General features: G+C 41.3%; 1 protein-coding gene across 4 annotated transcripts in view; it reads right to left on the bottom strand.

Moving 5' to 3' along the window:
- Positions 1 to 7,582: 7,582 nt before the first annotated feature.
- Positions 7,583 to 21,410, bottom strand: part of Csrnp3 (cysteine and serine rich nuclear protein 3) — a 197,712-nt gene continuing 183,884 nt past the window's right edge. For all 4 annotated transcript variants that reach the window (XM_036183006.1, XM_036183007.1, XM_036183008.1 and 1 more), the window contains 2 exons: positions 17,252 to 17,548; positions 7,583 to 14,565 (listed from right to left, as the gene is read on the bottom strand). In XM_036183006.1, the coding sequence (XP_036038899.1) occupies positions 13,513 to 14,565; positions 17,252 to 17,548 (1,350 nt within the window). In that variant the 3' untranslated portion in view covers positions 7,583 to 13,512. The remainder of the gene's footprint in view (positions 14,566 to 17,251; positions 17,549 to 21,410) is intronic.

Here is a 21,410-nt window from a genome sequence, read left to right as displayed (position 1 = left end):
CGCTGAAACATAGCCAAGTATCAAATACACACTGGATTCCACATAATAACACATGGGTAAAACTTTCCTAGTCATTGATCACACATTGAAAATACCCATTAGTTTAGATAAAACATTATTAACATTGATTTCCTTTTTAAATGTACCTATGAGAAAATTTACAATGGCATGCGTCTTGTCCCTGGAGCTCCTATTACGTCTGTTTTGAGTAGTACCGGTATGGGCTCACAATCTTGGCTAACTGATAGCAGCTGGCCCTGATGGTGGATTTCCCCAGTGTTGCCATGGCAGGCTCAGGGATTGGGTGTCAGGGAGATATAAAGACACTGCCTAGCCTGTGAGTATGACCTACCTCTCACCAGGGAGGATAAAACCCCAGCTGCTGCCAACTGTACAGATTTCCAGACACAGAGGTTGATCCTGAGCCCTGGGGATGCTATTGTTTTTCTGAAATCTAGTGAGATACTCAGTGGCCAATGGATCACACGGGCCTTTTATATCCTAGAAGGATCAGAAATATTTGGGGTTTATTTCTAAATAATAGAAGAATATTCTAAGCATGAATTTGTCTTTCTTACCTGTAGGAACTCTGATGCTTGCTCTGTATTTGATCTTCTGATATGGGAGCCTCACATTAGAACAGAACTAACTCAAAGAAAAGGAGGTATGAACAGAATATATCCTCATGAGAACCATCAGTCATACTACAGGCTTCAAAGCTATTGAACCTGTATCTCATAGACAGGCCTATTGACAGTGCAATTAAGGTGCAAATTTGGTGGCAACACTCTGCAAGAATGAAGTACTATTTATTCTCCAGGTGCAGTTTGTGTATTGGGTAAAGAACCTTTGTAAGGGAATGTAGGCAGCCTTTCATATCTGCTCGGTTACATTCATGTATCCAACCAAGTGTGGATGGAAAATATTGGACAAAAAGATACTTGTGACCCAAATATAGATACTTTTGGTCACTATTTCATAAGCAATATAACATGCTACTATTTATACAATCTTTACATTGCGTTAGGTAGTAAAAGTAATCTGGAGATGCTGTGTGATATATGGGGACATGCACATAGGTTGTATGCAGAACCACACTTCCATTACATGTGAGACACTTGAGTATCATATTGGTTTTACATACATGGGGATCTTGGAAGAGATCCCTCATAGATACTGTGAGGCAGCCATGCATTGTATAAAGAACTATGTGCAAAAGCCAAATTGGAAGGAAGACTGCTTTCCTTAACAGAACTCTCTGAAAACAAGCGTGATTCCCCTACCATGACTTTGCAAGCTCCACAAGGCTAATAGGCCCGGTTCCTAAAGAGGATTCACTTTAACCAGGGACCAAATGGTTTATGGAAGGCTGCGTCTAGGCACTTTTAGATAAGATAGACAGTTATTGCTTTGGTGGAGGTAATTGACCTTGATCATAAGAAAGAGGTCTTATGTTATACATGGGAGCAGGAAAGCAGTCCACCTAGATGCCTCTTGGGCATAGATGATATCACCAGGTAGGCCATCATTAGGGCTGCAAGAGGTGCTAGCTGAAGACACAAGCGTGGGAATTAACAATGTAACAAAGATGTGCATGAGTACCAATTGTGGTTCCAGAAAAAAGCCACAGAAGCATGGGTTGTTGTGTGTGCTTCCACTGCTCTTCTGAGTGTCCCCCAGGAAGAGAGACTTGCAGAATCCTGAGGGTGTCGTTCCTGGAAATTTAAGATCTGGGGAAGAGATGGGAGGACATAAAGCTGGGGTACAGACTAAGGCACCCCTGCAAGGACAGCCCTGTCCTAGCTTCAGAGACTGCTGTCCACAAACGCCTCGGCTTTCTGCTTATCACAGGCTTGTCCTCCAAAGCAGAGTGCCACGTTACCAAAGATCGCTTTCTTTCTGTAGTGTGTCATTCAGTGAACAGTTGTGAGATGGCTCAAGAGGCCTGGCCATTTCAGGTTACTAAGGATGACTCCAAGAAGCAATTTTGCCTCTAATGCCCTACACACACACACACACACACACACACACACACACACACACACACCACACGCCCATGTTTGTCACTTGGCAGCTAGAATTTGTTGGGCTCACATGAAAGCCGATTTCTCCCTTTTTCTGAGGGGCTTCCTCCCCTTGATGCTCTGTCTTCTTCTCTTGCTTCTACCTTGTTTGAGACAGGCAGGGGCTTTTTCTTTCCGCTGCTGGCCTACAAGCTTCTGGGGATTGCCTTGTCTCTGCCTCCCATCTCATTGTAGGAGCACTGAGATTGCAGATGTATGCTCCTGAACCCACCTTTATACTTTTGGAGATCACATTCAGCTTCTCAGGCTTGTGGGACAAGAGTTTAGCCACTGAGTCAACATGCCAGCTCTGTAATGACCTGTTCCTAACAGAGTCTGGTGCCTTGCACCAAAGAGACGTACACAGAAGAAAAAGAAAAAGAAAAATTTTTCTTCCTGAAGTTTAAAGTTTCTCTTTCCCTCTCTTCTCTCTGTCTCTGTGTCTCTGTGTCTCTGTCTCTGTCTCTGTCTCTCTCTCTCTCTCTCTCTCTCTCTCTCTCTCTCTCTCTCTCTCTGTCTGTGTGTGTGTGTGTGTGTGTGTGTGTGTGGTGTGTGTTCACGCCCTTTGGATCTGAGAGACTCTGGAGGATGGAATAAGTTTATAAACAAGTTCCATGAGACTAAAGGGTTTCAAGTAAATGTATGTTCATGGCACAGCAGAGCTTGTCATCAGTTCTGAAGAGAATCAGAATGGTCACATGAGAAAGGGACACTAGAGTCTTCTGTTGAAAACCAAGTTGCCGGGCAGTGGTGGCGCACACTAATCCCAGCACTCGGGAGGCAGAGCCAGGCGGATCTCTGTGAGTTTGAGGCCAGCCTGGGCTACAGAGCAAGATCCAGGAAAGGCTCAAAGCTACACAGAGAAACCTTGTCTGGAAAAAAAAAGAAAGAAAGAAAAAGAAAAAAGAAAAGAAAATCAAGTTGAATTGTTCTGCTGTGAGGAGTGTGGGAACGACATTCTGGACACAAGGGATGATTGATCAGAAACGGGAAGCTGGGTTACACGTGACACCTAAGTAAATCGTGAGTCAGGGTGGGGGGGTACAAGAGAGGCAAACAGAATCTAATGAAGAGAAAAAGGTTGGCAAGAGTTGCTTGTATCTGGGTCTTAGGACACTTTGTAAGGCATTCCAAAGAAGATAGATTTCATTTTATTGTCAGTAAGGATGGAAGCTTTTTAAATAACATGATCAAATTGGAGTTAGAGTAACTATCAAATAACTTCATATATTTTAACTCTCAAGACTATCGATCTAGTATCCAGATGGAAGAAACCAGATTGAAGGCAATGCCCTGCATTTGATAGGAGTTTAAGAATGCGGTCTTGCTTTGTTCTAATCCTAATACAATTGCGTTGACTATCTTGAGGTATCATCTCTAAGTCGATATGCACATTTAAGAACCTGTGTGTGTGCATGTTTTCAACACCATATCACACCATGTTGGCTTTAAGCAAAGCAAAAAATACGAATTAAAAAAAAAAAAAACCCTATACAGACGAATTAAAAGACACTTAGTTACAAGACAGTGCATTTGTTTTTGTAAAAACATCCTCTGAAATTTCATTTACATTGCATTGCCTTTGGTCTTCATGTTTATTCACACATCATTACTTGATGAATGGGTTGAGAAACTGAGGAGGAAAAGTGTGGTAAGCATCTACACTCTGGGATCAATCATAATAAAGTTAACACATCTCTGAAAATGATAACGTAATGAGCCGTTTTGTAGAAACTGCCTTCTCATAGAGCTTCTTAAGAATGTGACTTGTGGCACTGGAGGGAGTGAGTGTGCGTTTGTGTGTGTGTGTGCATGTGTCAGAAGAAAACCTCCATGGCCATTCTTCAGGAACCTTTCACTTACTTATGTTACTCATTTTTTAATGAAAAGATCTCTCCCTGGCCTAGAACCAATTATGTTAGGCAAGCTGACAGTGACCCCCAGAGTCACCTCTCTCTGCTTTTGCAGGGCTGAAATTACCAGTGTGTGGCCCACTCCTGGCTCTTTTATCTGGGTTCTTGGGATCAAACTAGGTTCTTTTCCTGGTTGGACAACCATCAAAGCTATCTGCGCAGGGCCCAGGGCAGGTGTTCTGGAAGGCCTATGAGTGTGAAGGAGGCAGAAAGCAAGGACTCTCAGGACATAAGAACATCAGCTTTGCACAAAAACCAATAAAAACTCAACAGGAGTTACAACTTAGAAACCAGTTTTACTCTGTTGCAAACAAATGGACAAGCTATTGTACAATATAATAAAAAGTACAGCACAATACAAGTGCCACTAAGGAAAGAAACTTAAAGATCAGACTTAAAAAGGCTTATTTGTAATATATATGTATATAGATATATACATACACACACTGCAACAAAAAGCCACAATAAATACAGGAATTTCCATGTCATTCATAATAAATACTGAAAATATAAATACAGAAGACTACAGCTAATATGAATAAATTATTACAACATAAGGTCCAGGTTAAATTCTATTGAATATCCTTGTAGCTTATTTTCTATCCCCTTTGGCATCTTTGATGTCATAACTTGTACACAAGAAAAAAAATCAGTCTAGAAACTGTGATACACAACGTGACATCATACTGTAAAATGACTGGATGAACTGGAGTTTGATTTTCTTCCTTTTCAACCTCACACGTCATCAGAATGCACGGAACAGTGATGAAGTATCTATTGAAGATCTATTGGGTAAAAGTAACGATACAAACCAGTTGACAGATAAACTTCAATCAATCAACGTAAAAATGTACTTTATAGTACTGTGGTGGCTTTTCTGAGTTTTTCGTGATGCATTTTCCCCCTGCTAGCTTCCGACAGGCCCCAAACCAAACGCTCGAAACAAACACCCTCAATAGACGGCCTTCGTGTAGGGACCAATCCTAATGCATGGGCGGTTCAACACAGACAGAAGGGTACAGGAGTCCTCGGGATCATGTGATCTACCAACACATTCGGTTCGCTACATCTTACCAGAGTTTCCAAATGTACCAAGCTCCCATGGCAGCTTACAAGTGGAAACATGGTTGCTGTCTAAGACTAGGATCAAGACAAAGACGCTGCAAAGGGTGACAACCAATTGTAAACATGGATTTTCGATGAGAAAAATGTTTTGTTGACCAATGCCAAATGACCTTCCCTATCAAATTCGTATACCCTGTGACACTAAGGGAAACACATTGAAATAACAAAGTGCCTTTTTTTTCTTGCAATAACAGGCATTAATCAGTACATAGGTATTAATACTTCTATCCTTAAGAGGTGGTTACACCAAAATTCGATAAACTAAAGAGAAAGCAGAGAGACATTACTAACACACAACAAAGGCTGAGTTTGTAGGAACAGAGATGTAATCTACAGGTTCAGGTTTTTCTTTGACTATTTCTGTACTGTAACTGTCTAGCATTTATTATACATCATCAAACACTTTTGAAACATGTTTCACAAACTACGCCTCAGACTTCTTTCTGTTGAGGTGCCTAGAATCAATTAAAACATAGGCCAAATTTTATTTACCATTCATTACATTAGCATTCTACAGAAACTTCTTTTTTTTTTTTTTAAACTAAGAGTGTCACTGGGTCACTTCCCCACAGTGTTACTCATGGGGACCAAGTACACTAATGTGGCTGTCATTTCACACAAGTGCCCAGGTGGAGGACAAGCAGCCATATTGAGATTGGAAAAGATCCATGGAAGAAGGAAACCCTGACCTCCAGGGTGGTCCTCAGCTTCCTGTTGGTGCTCTCTCTGAGTTGTAGGAAAAAAAGAAAAGGCTCTGAAAGCTGTAGGGAGTATCTGGGGCAAGTGATGTCATAATCAGGGGAAAGAAAAAAAAGAAAGAAACAAACAAAAACAAACATCACCCTTTTCCAGAACGCCCCTTTTAGTTTACAGGCCTTTTCAAGATGACAATTTTTTAAATCTCTTTTTTGATTCCTGAGAAGCAAGCAGCCATTGTTTACATAATATCCTCATATACACAGGCTGGGATCAAATGGCGGCTGAGTGATTCTTTGGAGTCATTTTATTCCGTTTCAGATTCTTCACAGACAGTCACATCTCCAGAAGGAGAAGAAAAAGTCTAGATTCTCATTTGTTACATATGCTAAGGGAAGATTAACAAGAAGGTACTTGTTCACTAGCAAGCATATAGAAAAATGCCCCTTTGTTTCATTCTGAAATTGTAACTTTCCAGAGAATTGAACAGTATAAAAGTCAAATCACTTGACTAGTTCTGATGTTTTCGACTGGGATCTAAACCAATCACTCTCACAGATATGACAGTAATTTTTAAAAAACAAATATAAATGGATAAAAGCTGCCTGGTGTCTTGTTTTCCAAAAGCAGGCTATATCACTAAGTGTCCGAGTACCTTCATTCTCTTTTAAAATTTGATTTCTTAAGACATTTGTAGAATCACATTATGGAATAATCATCAGATGAAGGCAAACTCAACTTCTACAGTCTTTTAGTACAATTGCCCCAATGACACAACTGTTGTCAGGTACCTTATCCACAAAGACTGGCCAAGATATGTTCTTAGAAAACCTCAAAGAGTTGGATTGTGTTGCCAAGGAATCCATCTTCCCTAGAGATATCAAGAAGAAATGGGTATCTATACTGTTGGATATGCCTGAGTGACCATCCTCCCCAGAGGTCTTCTAGGCTCAGGCCTATACAACCCGAAGAATACAGAAGAATCTCAAATCTCCCATTACTTATTCTTAGTTGTCCCTCTGTGAATATCTTTAAGATCAGGCTGTCCTGAATCTCTTGGGCATGACTGGACTAGTAAATCAGGGTTCAGATGGTATACCCTGGCAGTAGACTATGATTAATTGGGGTTAAAAAAACAAAAAACAAAAAAAAGATGACTTTTGTAGCTATTAAAATTTAAAAATCTATCAAGTCCAGATACCATGTGGGTACCATTCCATCACTCAAGTATAAGCACTGTTTTTTTTTAAAGGCAACAATTTATTCCCTAGCTTTAGCTACTGTTTTCCTCTTTAGGGGGAATTCAGATTTAAAATTGAGGACTTCCTTTTCTTCAAATTAAAAATAATTTATACAGTTCTTTGAATTTGTTTTAATACTGATGGCATTTCTAAGAAAAGGGAGGAAAAAATGGTGGCCAACATGTAAACGAGGACAAAGCGATACTGGATAAAATGTGCCACCAATTCCCTCTTGATATTTCTTCAACACAAAGATAACCAACTACTTTAGGGGCGCATGAACCAGACTAGAGGGTGAGGAGTCTCATTTGTGTGTGGTAAGACTCAGTACAGATAGAATTTTCTAGGTAATTTTTATTTTATTTATTTATTTTTTAAAAAATATTTTTTCAATATTTATTTATTTATTATCTATACAGTGTTCTGCTTGCTTGCATGTATGCCTGCAGGCCAGAAGAGGGTGCCAGATCTCATTACGGATGGTTGTGAGCCACCATGTGGTTGCTGGGAATTGAACTCAGGAGCTCTAGAAGAGCAGCCAGTGCTCTTAACCTCTGAGCCATCTCTCCAGCCCTCTAGGTAATTTTTAAAGAGACACCTTATTGTTCAGTTTTCTTCCAGATCCTCATTAATAAATAACTTTTAGGCTCATTCCAAGCCAGCCCCCACCCCCAAAAAAATGGAATAGAGTTAAAAAGAAATGACATTTAACTATGAAGCTGTTTTAATGCCGCAACTAAAAATCAATAGTCATGTCAATCAGTTTTGACAAAAGGCTGATTTCTAGCCAATTTATCTCCTTACAGCCCTTTCTAATCAATATACATTATCCTTAAAAATACTTAGACGACCTTGTACATGTGACAAAAAACATAATTTGAACTGCCTTTACTCTCAGTGTGCTAATGAGATAGTCTGAGGAATTTCAGCAAGCATGCTGAGTACAAATACTGTTTTAAATCGCATCGGTTATCCTCCATCACAAGCTTGGTCCCACCAGCTTCTGTGAAAGATGAAATAAAATGACCATAGAATCGTCTTTTCTTGAAATGTAAGCAAGCATGAAGGGACAGACACATAGCAACAGTCCTGCATAGTGGAAGGCCAAGGACAAAAATCTTCGGAGGGATTGCTTTCCCCATACGTAACAAATATCTGCATGCACTAAAGTTCCAGCTTCTATGTTAAGGGCATTCAAAACAAAACGAAAACAGTCTTCTCATAAACAACATACTGAAAAGGCATCCTGGTTTAGGAGCTCATTCCACCTCTCCCGATTCTCCTCTTTCTATCTGACTTACCCCTCTCAGAATGGAAACCCCCATGGCAGGCAAGACAGCGTACAGATATATTAGCCCTACTGCTGACCACCAGAGAACCCAGGCAGTGCCAAGCTTTCAGGTTTAAGTTTCTGATGAGAACAAAAGAGAGAGACATCATGCTGTTTAGAAGACACTGGGTCTCATAGTCTTGCTTGAGGCGTCCTGGCAAGATAGGAAATGAGGAAAAGCTTACAAGTGACTGTTTCCGGGTCACATTTGTTCAAGATGAATTCTCTTTCCAAATCCCTTACTTATGTCAACAATGCTAGTTGCTTAATCATTTAGCATTGAGTGTGTGTGTGTGTGTGTGTGTGTGTGTGTGTGTGTGTGCGCGCGCGCATGCGCGCACGCACATGCCCCAAGTTTAAAGACTTTCTTCGGATTGCTGGAGATCTGTGGTCTTATATTTTAGAGTGAACCACGACTGCTTTGGATGTTGGCCAGCAAATGTGAATACCATCTAGGCTCTGGGGGCAGGCCCATCAGAAGTGACTGTTCTGGTTTTGGAGTGCCTACCATTTATGAAGCCCCAGCACACTAACCCCCGGTTTAGCTCTGAACATATTGATAGTTCTTAGCAGACACTATCAGTTCCAAACTTCCATTCCATCTGAACCACTGTCTTGTCCCTTTCAGGATTTTAGTGAGTTTTCAAACTGGGGTTCTTCAGTTAAACTCTGTCATGATGCAGAAAATAACTGGTGAGCTGAACTAACTGTTGGTGCATCTAAGTGACTCCTGCCAGCATAAGTTCACACACTTAGAAAATGTTACAATAAGAAATCTCAATTTCGTAGTAGGAGTAAAAGGGAACAAGCCTTGCACTTCGTATGTTGGTCATGGCAACAATACAACAAATAGTTACAATTTCAAATTATAGTCATTTGGACCATGAGAGCATAAAGGTGCCTTCCATTTACACTTGTCATTTTATATGTTGACTATAATGACTGTAAACTGTCACTGGAATGTAACTACAGCTGAAAGGAGGGGTCTCTAATGACCTCTCTCATTTTCTATCGGCTTCTAGGCAATGCCTTCGGTGCAGGGTTCTACCATTTGAATAGTCTGTTTGTAAAGTGAGTAAGAGGCTCATGTCCCACACTGCTTCTAAAGTTCTCTGGGTTCTGTATAGGTCAAAACTGGTGGGAGTTTACTAGTCTACACTTGACACATTCTTAGATAGATCTGCATCCAAGAAAGACTCGCTGAACATCTTTTCCCAGAACCCAAATTTATTTCCTCAGTTTCAAGAGGGTGTAGTAAGTTCCATTAATTTAGGGAAAAGCATCTCTTTTTAGAAGCAGTTTGTGCAGAATGAGAAGACTCGGGGACAGCTGTTTCTAAAGGGCACTGGAGGATTCCATGTAAAATCTGGTCAGGCTTGACCATCTCATGCCACCCTCCACTGTCCTCACCCTTCCACATATGCATTCTCCTGCCCCTTTTGCTACCAAGTCAGCTGTTACAACACAGGAGGTATTCAATAAATATTTGTTAAAAGGAAACAAATGGATATTTGTCACATTCTGACAATCAACACTAAGTCATTAAGAACTTGTGCAAGGTAACAATTAAAAAGTGAGGTAACGATTAGGAATAAATTATGGCACATGTTCTTGTTTAATAAAATCTAAATCACAATTTTGCCTAGCATGTAATCGGTCTAACCTCTGCATGTCTCAAGAACTGGGGCAAGTTTCTGTAACTGGCACTGTTTCCTAGGAGCATGCCAGAGGTGCTGGTACTGCTAGGTCCTGTGATTATATGGATTTCACCACTTGAGGAAATGTTAGATATTTTATACATGGTTGGCATGATATGACGAGGAAAACACAATTACCTCACAACGACTGGTTTTCAAAAAGGCTATATTATTCAATCTACTAAAAAAAGAGACAATTGAATTTTAACTTATATTTTAGAAATTGATGGTCAATACATTGCGGGGGGGGGGGGACTTAAAAATGGTGTTTGATTTCTTTTTACCAATGAGAAATTAAAAAAAGATGAAGGGGATGAGGCTGATTAGTTCACTTGACTTGCAAATCAATTTGGTCAGGAGTAGATCTGGGAATCAAGTCTTTAAAACAATAGGGTCTGGAGCATTGGCCTGTGTCATTGATAGTGCAACCCTTGGGAGGCACACACACACAAGACTCTAATTGGTTAGATATACTACAGAAGCAGCGTGACAGCTGCAGGTCACAGCATTGTGCCCTGGTGCAAAGACTTACAGTGTCTCAACCTGGCTGCATCCAACTATATCCCTTCTTTTGAAAACCAGAAACCACTGTGGCACTTGCCTTGCATGTGGACAGTTTTTATTAAATAGGAGGCCTATTAATGGGAGAACAATCCAGAGGAATCATTGTGTTCTCAGTTCTTTACTGGGAAAGAAAGACACAATGAGATAGTTCCACATCAATATTATTTTTAACTTTAACCCAATATTTTCTATCAATCGCTTTCAAACTTTTCTTCTATATATATATATATTTTTTTTAGATAAAACAACAATCTGATTGTAAAGTAGGAGCTAAATATCCAGTACTCATTACTAGCTACTGCCTAAAATCTGTCCCATTCTAAGGTATGGTACATGTGTATTCTGTGCTTGTGTGTGTATAACACAGATAAAGTACATAGGATTTTAGCTGTTGTTGTTAAAATAGGTAGCCTGTACCTATTATGATTTGTGAGAGATGTCTATGGACTACTTAGGTATGTGAAAAATTAGAATGGCAGCTTTCATGCTTAGAAAGGCAATTATCCTTAGCAGAGTGAGACTTTCTATCCCAACTGAATAGAGAGAGGAAGAAAGCTCTGTTTTTGAAGTGTCCCTTTTGGGAAAAATAAAGCTGCAAAAGAGAAACCCAGCCCAATACAAAAAGGCAGGCTTCGAGCCTTGTAAAATAAGGCTTGATGGAAGTAAGCGTATCTAAGGACTCAGGAACTGGACTGACATGACCCCTCAACTCTACCCTAGTCAGGGTGGCCCTGGGCCTCCCTGTACTCTGTCCTAAGGGTAGCCAGAGCGTGCCTCACCAGCCAGTACTTCAGAGATTGGAATGGTCCAGCAAAGGTGAAACTCAGAACTCTTTCATTTGCTTGAATGAGGGAACGACAGCCTACTGTCATTTCCTCTTTGGGTCCCTGCTCTTCAGACTGCATAGGCTGGGGCCAGGGAAACTGGAGATCAAACACTGAAACGGCAACACTGCAGATAACTTTGGTCACACCACCACAGTTGGAGCAAACGCCCATCCGAATAGCCCCACCAATCAACAAAAGGAGCAACCCACCTCCATTACTGCTTTCTAGAGCATGACAAACTCAAAGTGCTTTTAATGTTAGTAATAATTAGAGTTGATTTGGCCTTTGAGGTGGTGTCGAGACAGGCAGGAACCAACTCCATAAGCAAACACTTTCCCCACATCCAGTTTAAATAGAAACTTCTCACTGCAGGACTCTGGAGCACATTGAAGTTTGAGCAAATAGAATAGTATGTTGTAAGGAACTGAAACCCGTAGGATATCTAAATACCCAGATCTAGGAGGCATAAAAAAAAATTAGGGGTGCAGTTACTACATAGCAGGGTGTGCCTCCTTTTTATAGTCATAAAACATGTGAATCGATGAAACGAGAGAAAGTCAAAACTGGGAAGTGGATTTGGCATAATCATTGCATTGGGGGAAACCATAGCACTTGTCCAGTAGATACTTAAGCTAACAGGAAGAGAGCTTGTTCAGAGTTCTCCCAGGCACCAAGTAGGCAACTCAGAGGCAGGCAGAGCATGTTTCCTTTCTATGCATTCTCTTTACTTAGTAAGAGAACGTGAGGTGGCTGCCTTTGCAATGCATTCCGGACTACGGTACCAAGGCAAGAGAAAGAAAAGTGCCTCAGAAAGTGAGGCCTAATGAGCATGTGAGTAGAGGCCTAGTCAGCTAGTCACAAGCGGAAATCTCATTACATGTTTTTGCTTTTGTAGAGATGGGTTGATCATGGTGTAGAATAGATTGGAATAGATTGGTTCTGAGGCTGCTCGCTCTCTCTCTCTCTCTCTCTCTCTCTCCCTCTCCCCAGCCTCCTCTGTGTTACTGAGTTAGGACCTCAGAGTGATGAAGGAAAACAAGACATTTTCTTCACACCATTGGAAGAATCCTCTATCTCTACTGTACGAACCATACAATAGTTAACTTTTTTATAATTAAAAATTTTTGATTTCAAAGCGTTCTGAGTTCTGAGACCCCACCCCACATGAGGTACCATGAAGGGGCACTAAAGTGCATTTTGATGGAGGGGGTAGAGTTTAAAGGTGCTGTCTAAGCTAATAAACAAGATGACACCACTGTTTTAAAAAGAAAGGCAGTTCCGTATATCTCAGCTGAGGGAGGGCAGTGAACTGGACCCTCACCAGAGGATTGTCCTAACTCTTAACTTTAGAGAAAACTGCGTAAGGACCTGCACATATAGACTCATTTGTCCCAAATAGCAAAAATAGGCCTATCTCATCCTTAAGAAAGTATTTGCAAATCTGCTTAGTCATGATCATAAAAATGTGGGTGGATTCCAGGTGCAATCCTTGTGGGCATGCTCTGTGGTGCTAGCGAACACAACTGCAGCTTCAGTGAACATGCTGTTCATTTTCATCAAAGCGTGACTTCTAAACTACCATAAATAAAATACACAAGAAACAATTCAATCTTTTTCTTACAATAATTACTTTTACATTAAAAAGTCACCATCATCTTCAGATATATCGAAAATTAGGACTCTAAATCTGAGTATTTTCTACTCTTAGTTAACAATCTTGCACAGGCCCGATAATCTAAAACTTGGAGCTATGATCTGCATAGCTTGGCAGGATTCACACAGTTTGACAGGTAGGCAACTGTGAGATATGCATTTTTTTCAATTTAGCATTTTCTATCAAAACAGTTCAAAATTGTTTAAAATCCCCATAGCGACTGTATTTTATTTGTGCCACACCACAGTTGAAAAGCTAGAAAGGAAGGAAAAAAATACTGTCTGGAAGATTAATCACAGTCCAAATATTCTTGGTCTTCAGGTTAAACAATGATGAGCCCAGCAAATGCAATACAGTGGCTTAAATAGAAGATTTGGTCATGTAATAGAATAATTTAAGCAACTAAACAGGGACTGTCTCCACCACGGGGGATTTGATGCACTCTTCATGCAACCGGCTCTTTTCAGCAAGGCCCAGAGAATTTTCTGCAGGATGCTCTGAAATGTGGCTGTCACCATTCAATGTGGAGACAAACCCTTCCTGGGAGGGGCCTTTCAAGTATGAGTGAAATTCCACTTGGGGAAGATTGGACCTGTGTTCAGGATATAAGGTGTTACAGGGCACCCCACTGTCATTCTCAGGAGGGGGGCAGCAAACAATGACAGACGGGTTGGCAGCTGGGTAGTGGGAGGCTCCGTAGGCCTCCTCCGCTTGTCTGGCATAGTCAACAAATCGCTCTGGGGTCATGGTGTAAGGCACCAGCGAAAGGGCACCGTTTTTTACAGTATCTCTTTCAGAATAGTTGTCAGAGATCTGGCTAGGAGTTCCTGGGATGTGGCTGTCTATTTGGTAGTACAGAGTTGAAGAGCTAGCGTAAAAGGAAGCATTTTTTGTGTGGCTTTCATGAACTGCGGTACCGTCAGAGTAACAAAGGACAGAAGGAAGAGGGACGACTTCAGCATGGGCTCCGAGCCCTTCTACAAAGCTGTCTCCCTTGTCCTCATCGTCATCTTCTTCCTCCTCTTCCTCTTCCTCCTCCTCCTCTTCTTCCTCCTCATCCGATTCACTGGGGGCCAGGCTTTGCGTGCTGGAGTCGGTGACTCCGCTGCAGAAACTGCTTCCATCCTCTTCCTCTTCCTCCTCCTCTCCTTGGCAATCCAGCTCCTCCTGCAGGTGCAACACTGCGGCCTGCGGTTCAGTTTCAATCTCAAAATTGTCTGCAATGGAATATTCTACAGAGTGGGCGACGGGGCCCATGGAAGTACTGTGGGTGCTTATCTCACCGTGGCAGCCGTTCAGCGTGGGGATTTGCTGCTCCCGGTTTTTTTCCAGTTCGAGTTTCATTATTGTGTGCAAAAAATGAGTCCGGACACGGATAGGATTAAATTCAATTCTACCTGCTGTGTTACTACAGCCTTCTTTAGTGCAGCCACATGGGAAAGACATACGATCCACCTTCGAAGGAAGAACACAGATTAGCACCATGGAACTATTACAGACCGAACCAAATCAAGGGCTTTCTAACAACTCCTCTGAATTAAGCAATGCACTCAAGTCCTACTTAGGCCACAGCCAATGACAAATAAGCGGCAAGTGAAAACGAGCAGAAGTGAAGACTTACCAATGAGCTGGTTCTAAGTGTGTGTTTAAGAGAGTGGCGGGCTGTAGATATAACTGAGAATTTACATTCCCCTGTGCCCTCCCATGCTTTCTTATTTTCCACTCTCGACTTTTCCTTTTCTTTAGCATTTGATTTTGTTCCCACTTTGCAACTCTGGATTCCTCCCGATGCATTCCAAAGCACCCACCCACTTTGAAGTCACACACAGACTGTTCTCCTAGGCCACTAGACTAATCGAACGTCCATGACATCACTGACATGCTACCGTGTTCTTTCATTTGCATCTCATGAGATGACCTTCAGTGCTCCAGGTATCTGGGATGACACTACTCAGGGCCACTCAATGCCAGACTGCTGAAGTCTCCCTGCTTTGCCTTCTCAGTGGGTCCTTGTTCTGCAGAAAGTTTTCACACTGTCCGGAGACCTGTTGCTGTGATTGGTGTAATAAAAACCTGAATGGCCAATAGCTAGGAAGAAGAGGATAGGAAAGAGGAATCTAGGTGGGTAGGATTTGCCAGCAGACAAGGACCAAGTTGGACACGCTGTACTGAGGAGAGGTAACTGAGCCAAGTGGCAGATTGCAGATTGAAAAATATGGATTAATTAAGTCATAAGAGCTAGATGGAAAAAAGCCTAAGCTAAGGGCAAGCTTTCATAATTATTAATAAGTCTCTGTGCTGTTATTTGGGGGCTGGAGATCCAAAGATAGTCTGACAAGAAAGCCTGCTACATTGAATGTTGGGGAATATTTGTTTCCACTGTGTGAACATATGTCACTAAGACTGGTTTTAGTAAAGAGCTAAATGGCCAATAGGTAGGCAAGAGAGCACAGGCAGAATTTCCGGGAGAGAGAGGAATGCTGGGAAGAAGAAAAGTGGAGATGCCAGTGAGACAATGCAGACATATGATACAGAGGAGAGGTAGCTGAGCCACGTGGCAGGATGTAGATCAATAGAAACAGGTTAATTTAAGTTATAAGATGTAGTTGGGAAAAAGCCCAAGGTAAAAGCTAAGCTTTCATAGTTAATAATAAGTCTCAGTGACGTTATTTGTGAGCTAGCAGCCCAAAGGAAAGGCTGACTACACCACTAATATGTAGATATAGGTCCCTTGATAGGCTTCCCGCTTGAGAATAGAAGCCCAACTCAAATAGACTCACCCGTGCCAATAAATGTAACAGCAGGGAATCAGAAGGCCTGTCAGCTGAAGACCAGCCTAGGCAATTTAGTAAAGCCCTTTCCCAAAATAACATATTTTTCAAACATTAGCTCAGTGGGGGTAGGGTACTTGCCTATAGCGTCCACAAGGCACTGCACTCAAAACAGAGAGGAGAAGGCGAGAGGGAATGGAAAGGGCGAGTGTGTTTGCATCAGCGGAGTAGAAGAGAACTGTCCTTTGCTTTCAGCTGCCTCAGTGACTTTCTCCTTTTAAATGAATAAACCTACTGCTGCGTAACGTAAGAACAGATAATCAATTACAGGGCTCTGCTGCTGAATTATAGATGGACAGGGCCAGAGAATCACCTTGTCCAGGAATTGGTAAACTACCACTTTTCTTTTTTAATTGGTTTTCAACTTGAAGCTCTAAAAAGTGAAATCACCAGGCAAAGCCGGTGAGGCCATTTCCCACTGTCAATTCATATAAAGTCAAATTTCAGGCTCTGTGGAATGACGTTGACTTTTCACTGTTTATGAGGATGTTCCCAACCTGAAAGAGCCCTCTCCTTACTCCTTCCCCTTCCTCATGTTCCTCAAGCCAATCTTCTTGCCCCAGTAAGAGAGACACCCTTTTCTTGTTAAGGAAACCTTAGCAGCCCTGAGTATGTGCTGTGAATTGTAACTTGACTTTATTTTTAATTGAAAGGGGAGGGAGGTATGATCACATTTGAGTGTTCACAGCCGTGTTATCTCAGCACTCTGAAGAGTGAGATCTATCACAAGTAACAGATAAGCACAGTAGGTGTGCCCCAGTAAACCCTGTGCACAAAAATATGTCCAGTTAGATTCCGCTGTGAGTTTGACAACATCTCGACACATTCACTGTAGAAATGACATCGAGCATCGTGTTTTCCTGGAATGCCTACTTCAGATAAGGTAAGAATGCAATTTAGTCTTTTAAGGTCTGTCTGACTAGGAACTTCTCCAGTAGTCTGTATCACTGGTGATGAATTATTATTTTTTTACCCCATGGATGGACCAGAAAATATGAACAAAAATGGAATAGGCAGTGTCCTATCCCAGACTGTGTGTAAAAAAAGCTTTAAAAAAAGCTGCTGTGAGGACACGCCTTCAATAAACTCAGCTGCAGTGTGAGTTGCCATTCACAGTGTACACAGCATGTATAAGCATTTCACGAATACCCTTGAATTAGGGTTTTTTTTTTTTCCCCTTGAATTATGTGTCTCTTCTTTCTAGCATTTTCCCCCAGGTTAAAAAAAGTCAGTATACACAACATGCCTGCTTCTTTCTGGGGTGTCATGTGACATGTTTTCTTCAGATGCCCCGAGACCCCAGCCCTTACCTGACACTTAATGCCTGCCAGGCTGCAAGTACATGTTTCTGGATCACAGAACACTCTGCAGTCACAGCCACAGTCCTCCCGGGACAGGCGGATGGCTCGCAGCTCATGTTTTTCTTCCACGTCGATCTTCTTCACTCCAGAGGCACGCAGCAGGGCTCTCCGTTTTTTGGTGGGCAGGGGTTGTAGGAAGAAGTATTCATCTACTTCTGTGTTGTCTAAATCAATGTCATCATCGGAAATGTCATCCACTGTCAGAGTGCTAGCCTCTTCAGATTCCACTGTGCCATTCTTTGTCATCTAGAGACACAAGGAAGTAAACAAGGATGTCATTTGGGCAGAGTCCAACATTCCCACTTCAGTATTGCTGAGGATGAGCTGAGCTGTCACATACAGAGTCTGTGCAACCACAGAAGTCAGAGGAAAAAAGCAGTGATTTCAAAACAATTGGCTTTTTAAATGTTCTGCTCGCAAATGATTGTTAAAAGCAACTCTTCACCTCCTAACACCAGTGACTACAGTCACAGCTTGAGTGACCATAGTCTGAACAGACCAGAGGTTACAGACACTGAAAGCTGTCTGCACACTCAGCTCATGGTGACATCTCTGATGTCAGAGAAAATGGGCCCTGGATCAGAGGTGACCACATCCCAGTGGGAACCATGACCACCTTATTCAGCAAACATCATGTCCTTGGAATAATATATCTGTCTTTCAGGCAAAGTGCACATTCAGGACATAGTGTTGCATTGTGCTGCCAGGATCACACACACCGGTTATTACTCAGAACACTCCAAGGAGGAGGGCTTGATAGACATAATGAGCCAGGTCAGCATGCTCTCAGTCAAACAAGGACATAGATTAGTGCTGGCAAGGACTCATCAACCTGCAACTGAGACAATAAACCGGATTCTCACAGGAGTGCATACAAACCTCTGTCCAAAGGCTTGCTTCCTATGCAGCAGCTCTTGTGGTCACTTATTCCTTGCCTACTCATGATGGCTATGCCTATTTATATTTCTTTTCTATATTAATCTCATCCATCAGTAAGGCCTGGATAGGTATTTCATTTGTTATTATTCTAAAAACATCTATTGTTTTCTTCATACAAAACAGTGAGAAGAAGTTTTCCCTGAACATGACAAGATTTTTTTTATGTGTGTGGGGAGCAGCCCAGTAATAAAGGTAGAAACTTCATAAGAAATAAATCATGGAAGTTCTAAATATGAAAGGAATTTTTAATTATTTAACTTATTGCCTTCCAAATTTCATTAATTATTGCTCTTACCATGCCTGATGATCTTGACAATTCATCCATAAGCCTGAAAATACTCTGGAGACATCAGACATTATGCTTTCATCTTTATAGAAGGAGTCAATATTTAGATAGGAATATTTACGACCAGACAGCAGCCTTAGATTGTCCAACTCTGAGTGTATTGTGGAGCAACATTAAAATGATATTTTTGCACTCTTGTAGAGAAATTTCTTCTGGGTCCCAGAAGAAGCCCAGGAATAAGTGTACCCTAAGAAACACTTGCAAAGGGGCCCTGGGGATATTTTCAAAAGCTAATTAGTTATGTATTGTGCGCATTTTAGAACTTGAGCCTGTGATCTCTGAAAGGCCTTATTATTGGACATTGTTTCTTAGTAGAGTTCATTTTCCCCGCTTTGGCACTTGTGTGAAAGTGTGCATATGTGGACATGTTTGTGTAGGGGTGCATGCATATGTAGGTCAGGGGTTAATATTGGATTATCTTACTCTGCCTCTCTCCATCCTAGTTTTTAAGGGTCTCTCACTAAACCTGGAGTTTCCTGTTTCAGTTAGAGTGAGTGGACAATATGCCCCCAGGATCTGTCTGCCTCAACTTCCTCTGTCTCTGTTTGCTATACCTAGCTTTTTACATGAGAGCTGGGGATCTAAACTCAGGTCCCCTTGCTTGTGACACGAGCACTTTCTGGCTCAGCCTTCTCCCAAGCTGGGCATCCTTTATGTATGTACTTGTATATGTATAAACTGTGTTGTCCAATACCGAGGTGTTACCTTGGATGTGGTTAGCATTTTGATTAATTCTCACTTACTAGCAGGCTACATGTTTCCTTGTATAAATATCTGATTTTTCAGAAAAATTCAAATGCATAACCATCTAACACACTGAATCTTTGCTGAGTGAAGCTTTATGAGATGCGGAGTGCCCCCTTTCCCTTCCTGTTCCTCAGTGGCACCGAGATCTCTTTTAGCTAATCCCTGGAATGTCTATGGGAATCTTAGCAAGCTTCTGACTCCAGGGTACATGTAGAAGGCTCATTCCAGTATATTCTTCAAATGTCATCTCCATGTTTTATTATACTATGTATATTATACTATATTTTACTGTACATTATATTATAATGCTACTTTGCATAGTTAATTACAATGTCACAACAAATTCTATAGCTTAAATGACTAGAGCCAGATCTTGAAAAAAGGAGGGTGCTATCATAAAATACATGAAATCTAAAAATAAAGGTAACTCAAGCCTAGGTGAGGGAGGCCTGTAATCTCAGCACTCTGAAAACTGAAGAAAAACATGCAGATTTGATGTTAGCCTGGGCTACATAGTGAAACCTTTCTCACCAAAAAAGAGTAAACAGAAAGGAGATTTTAGCAAGCATTTAAAAGCATTAGGGTGTCATAACCAATTGGCACCTAACAATTAAGAAAAATATTTTAATATCGGTATGTCTGTCTGAAGATTCAGTTTACTCTGAATATTAATGTCCTTAAGAATAAAATTCTGGATCTTGTATAATTCATATCCTTCAGTTATAATAAGTAATTTCACTTCAAAATAAAAGTTTAAGAGTCAAAATTCCATCTCACCTAGCTATATACCGTTTCCACTCTTGTTCAAAAGCTGCAATCTACTTTTTTCCAAATCACCGACAACACTGAGGTGATCTTTCAATGTTTGCTCCCCAACTCTTCAATATCATTTCTAATGAAGACTGGGGACAATCTAGCTGAACTTGGACAACTGGCCATGTGGCCCAGTTTCTGGTTTCTATGTTGCTTCTATTAGTTCTCTCATGTCTATGGTGAGGTAGCTCACAGAAAACACTGGAAGAGAAGAAGGTCTTATTTGAGATTACTGTCTGACAGGGCACAGTCCACCATGGCAGGGAAGCACAGTAGCAGGGGTGGGAGATAGCTTCTCACTGCTGAGAGTACCAGGAAGCAGAGAGCTGGTAGCTTGCTTTACCTCTACCTTTCCTACTAATCCCATGAGATAGTGCCACCTACATTTAGAGTGGGCCTTACATCCTAAGTTAACCCTTTCTGGAAACACTGTCCCAGACATGTGTCTCCTGGGTAATTCTAAATCCAGTCAAACTGACAATGGAGATCCACTGTCACCGTTGCCTTTGAGACATATTCCCTACCATGCCCTTTAACTGCAGTCTGTGCCCATTATTTCTTTTTTTAAGTCAAGGCTTAAAGCACCTAGTCTAAATGCTTTCTAAGGTTTGAGTGCTACAGCTTGTTGCTTTCAAACATACCTCCTCCACTGAGAGCAATACAGGAGTCAGCCAAGAAGTTCCCTTATTTTTCCCTCTAACACCTATCATTTATTTTGCTCTCGAGATGCTGTACAAAGAAATCCAGGGGCTTATCCGGGATTGCCTCATCTGCTCTTGCTAACACATTTACTCCATGGCCATCTTCATTGCTAAGAACATTCAGGTTCTACAGGACTTCTCTCCCATGAGATGAGCACCACTTTCAAGTGTTTTTCCTCGCTCATAACAGAATCATTGAATTGTCTGACTTTTTGGTCTTTAAAAGGAGCCTTCTTATTTTATACATCAATGAGTCTCAGGTTTCTTGTGACCGCTCCAGTGCAGACTAATATGAGCCAGCTCCCATGTCAGTACTCTTTGCTGATATCTCCCAGACATAAAAGTTCTACTGGTACCTGGTACAATTCTGGGACAAGCTAAAATGCTCATTTGTTGACTGGATGATTTTCATTTGGAATGGTTAAATTTTGAATGAAAGTACTTGTTATTGGATATGGTATTTTAAATATAAAATAACTTTTTAGACAGGTAGCATACACAATAACAAGTACTTTCAAATATACACTCACTTTTAATGTGATTCAAAGCCACATAAAGCCTT

This window comes from Onychomys torridus, chromosome 4, assembly GCF_903995425.1.
Source record: "Onychomys torridus chromosome 4, mOncTor1.1, whole genome shotgun sequence".
Lineage (NCBI taxonomy): Eukaryota > Metazoa > Chordata > Mammalia > Rodentia > Cricetidae > Onychomys > Onychomys torridus.
The sequence above is the reverse complement of the archived record's forward strand: the minus strand, read 5'-3'. Positions and strand labels throughout refer to the sequence as shown.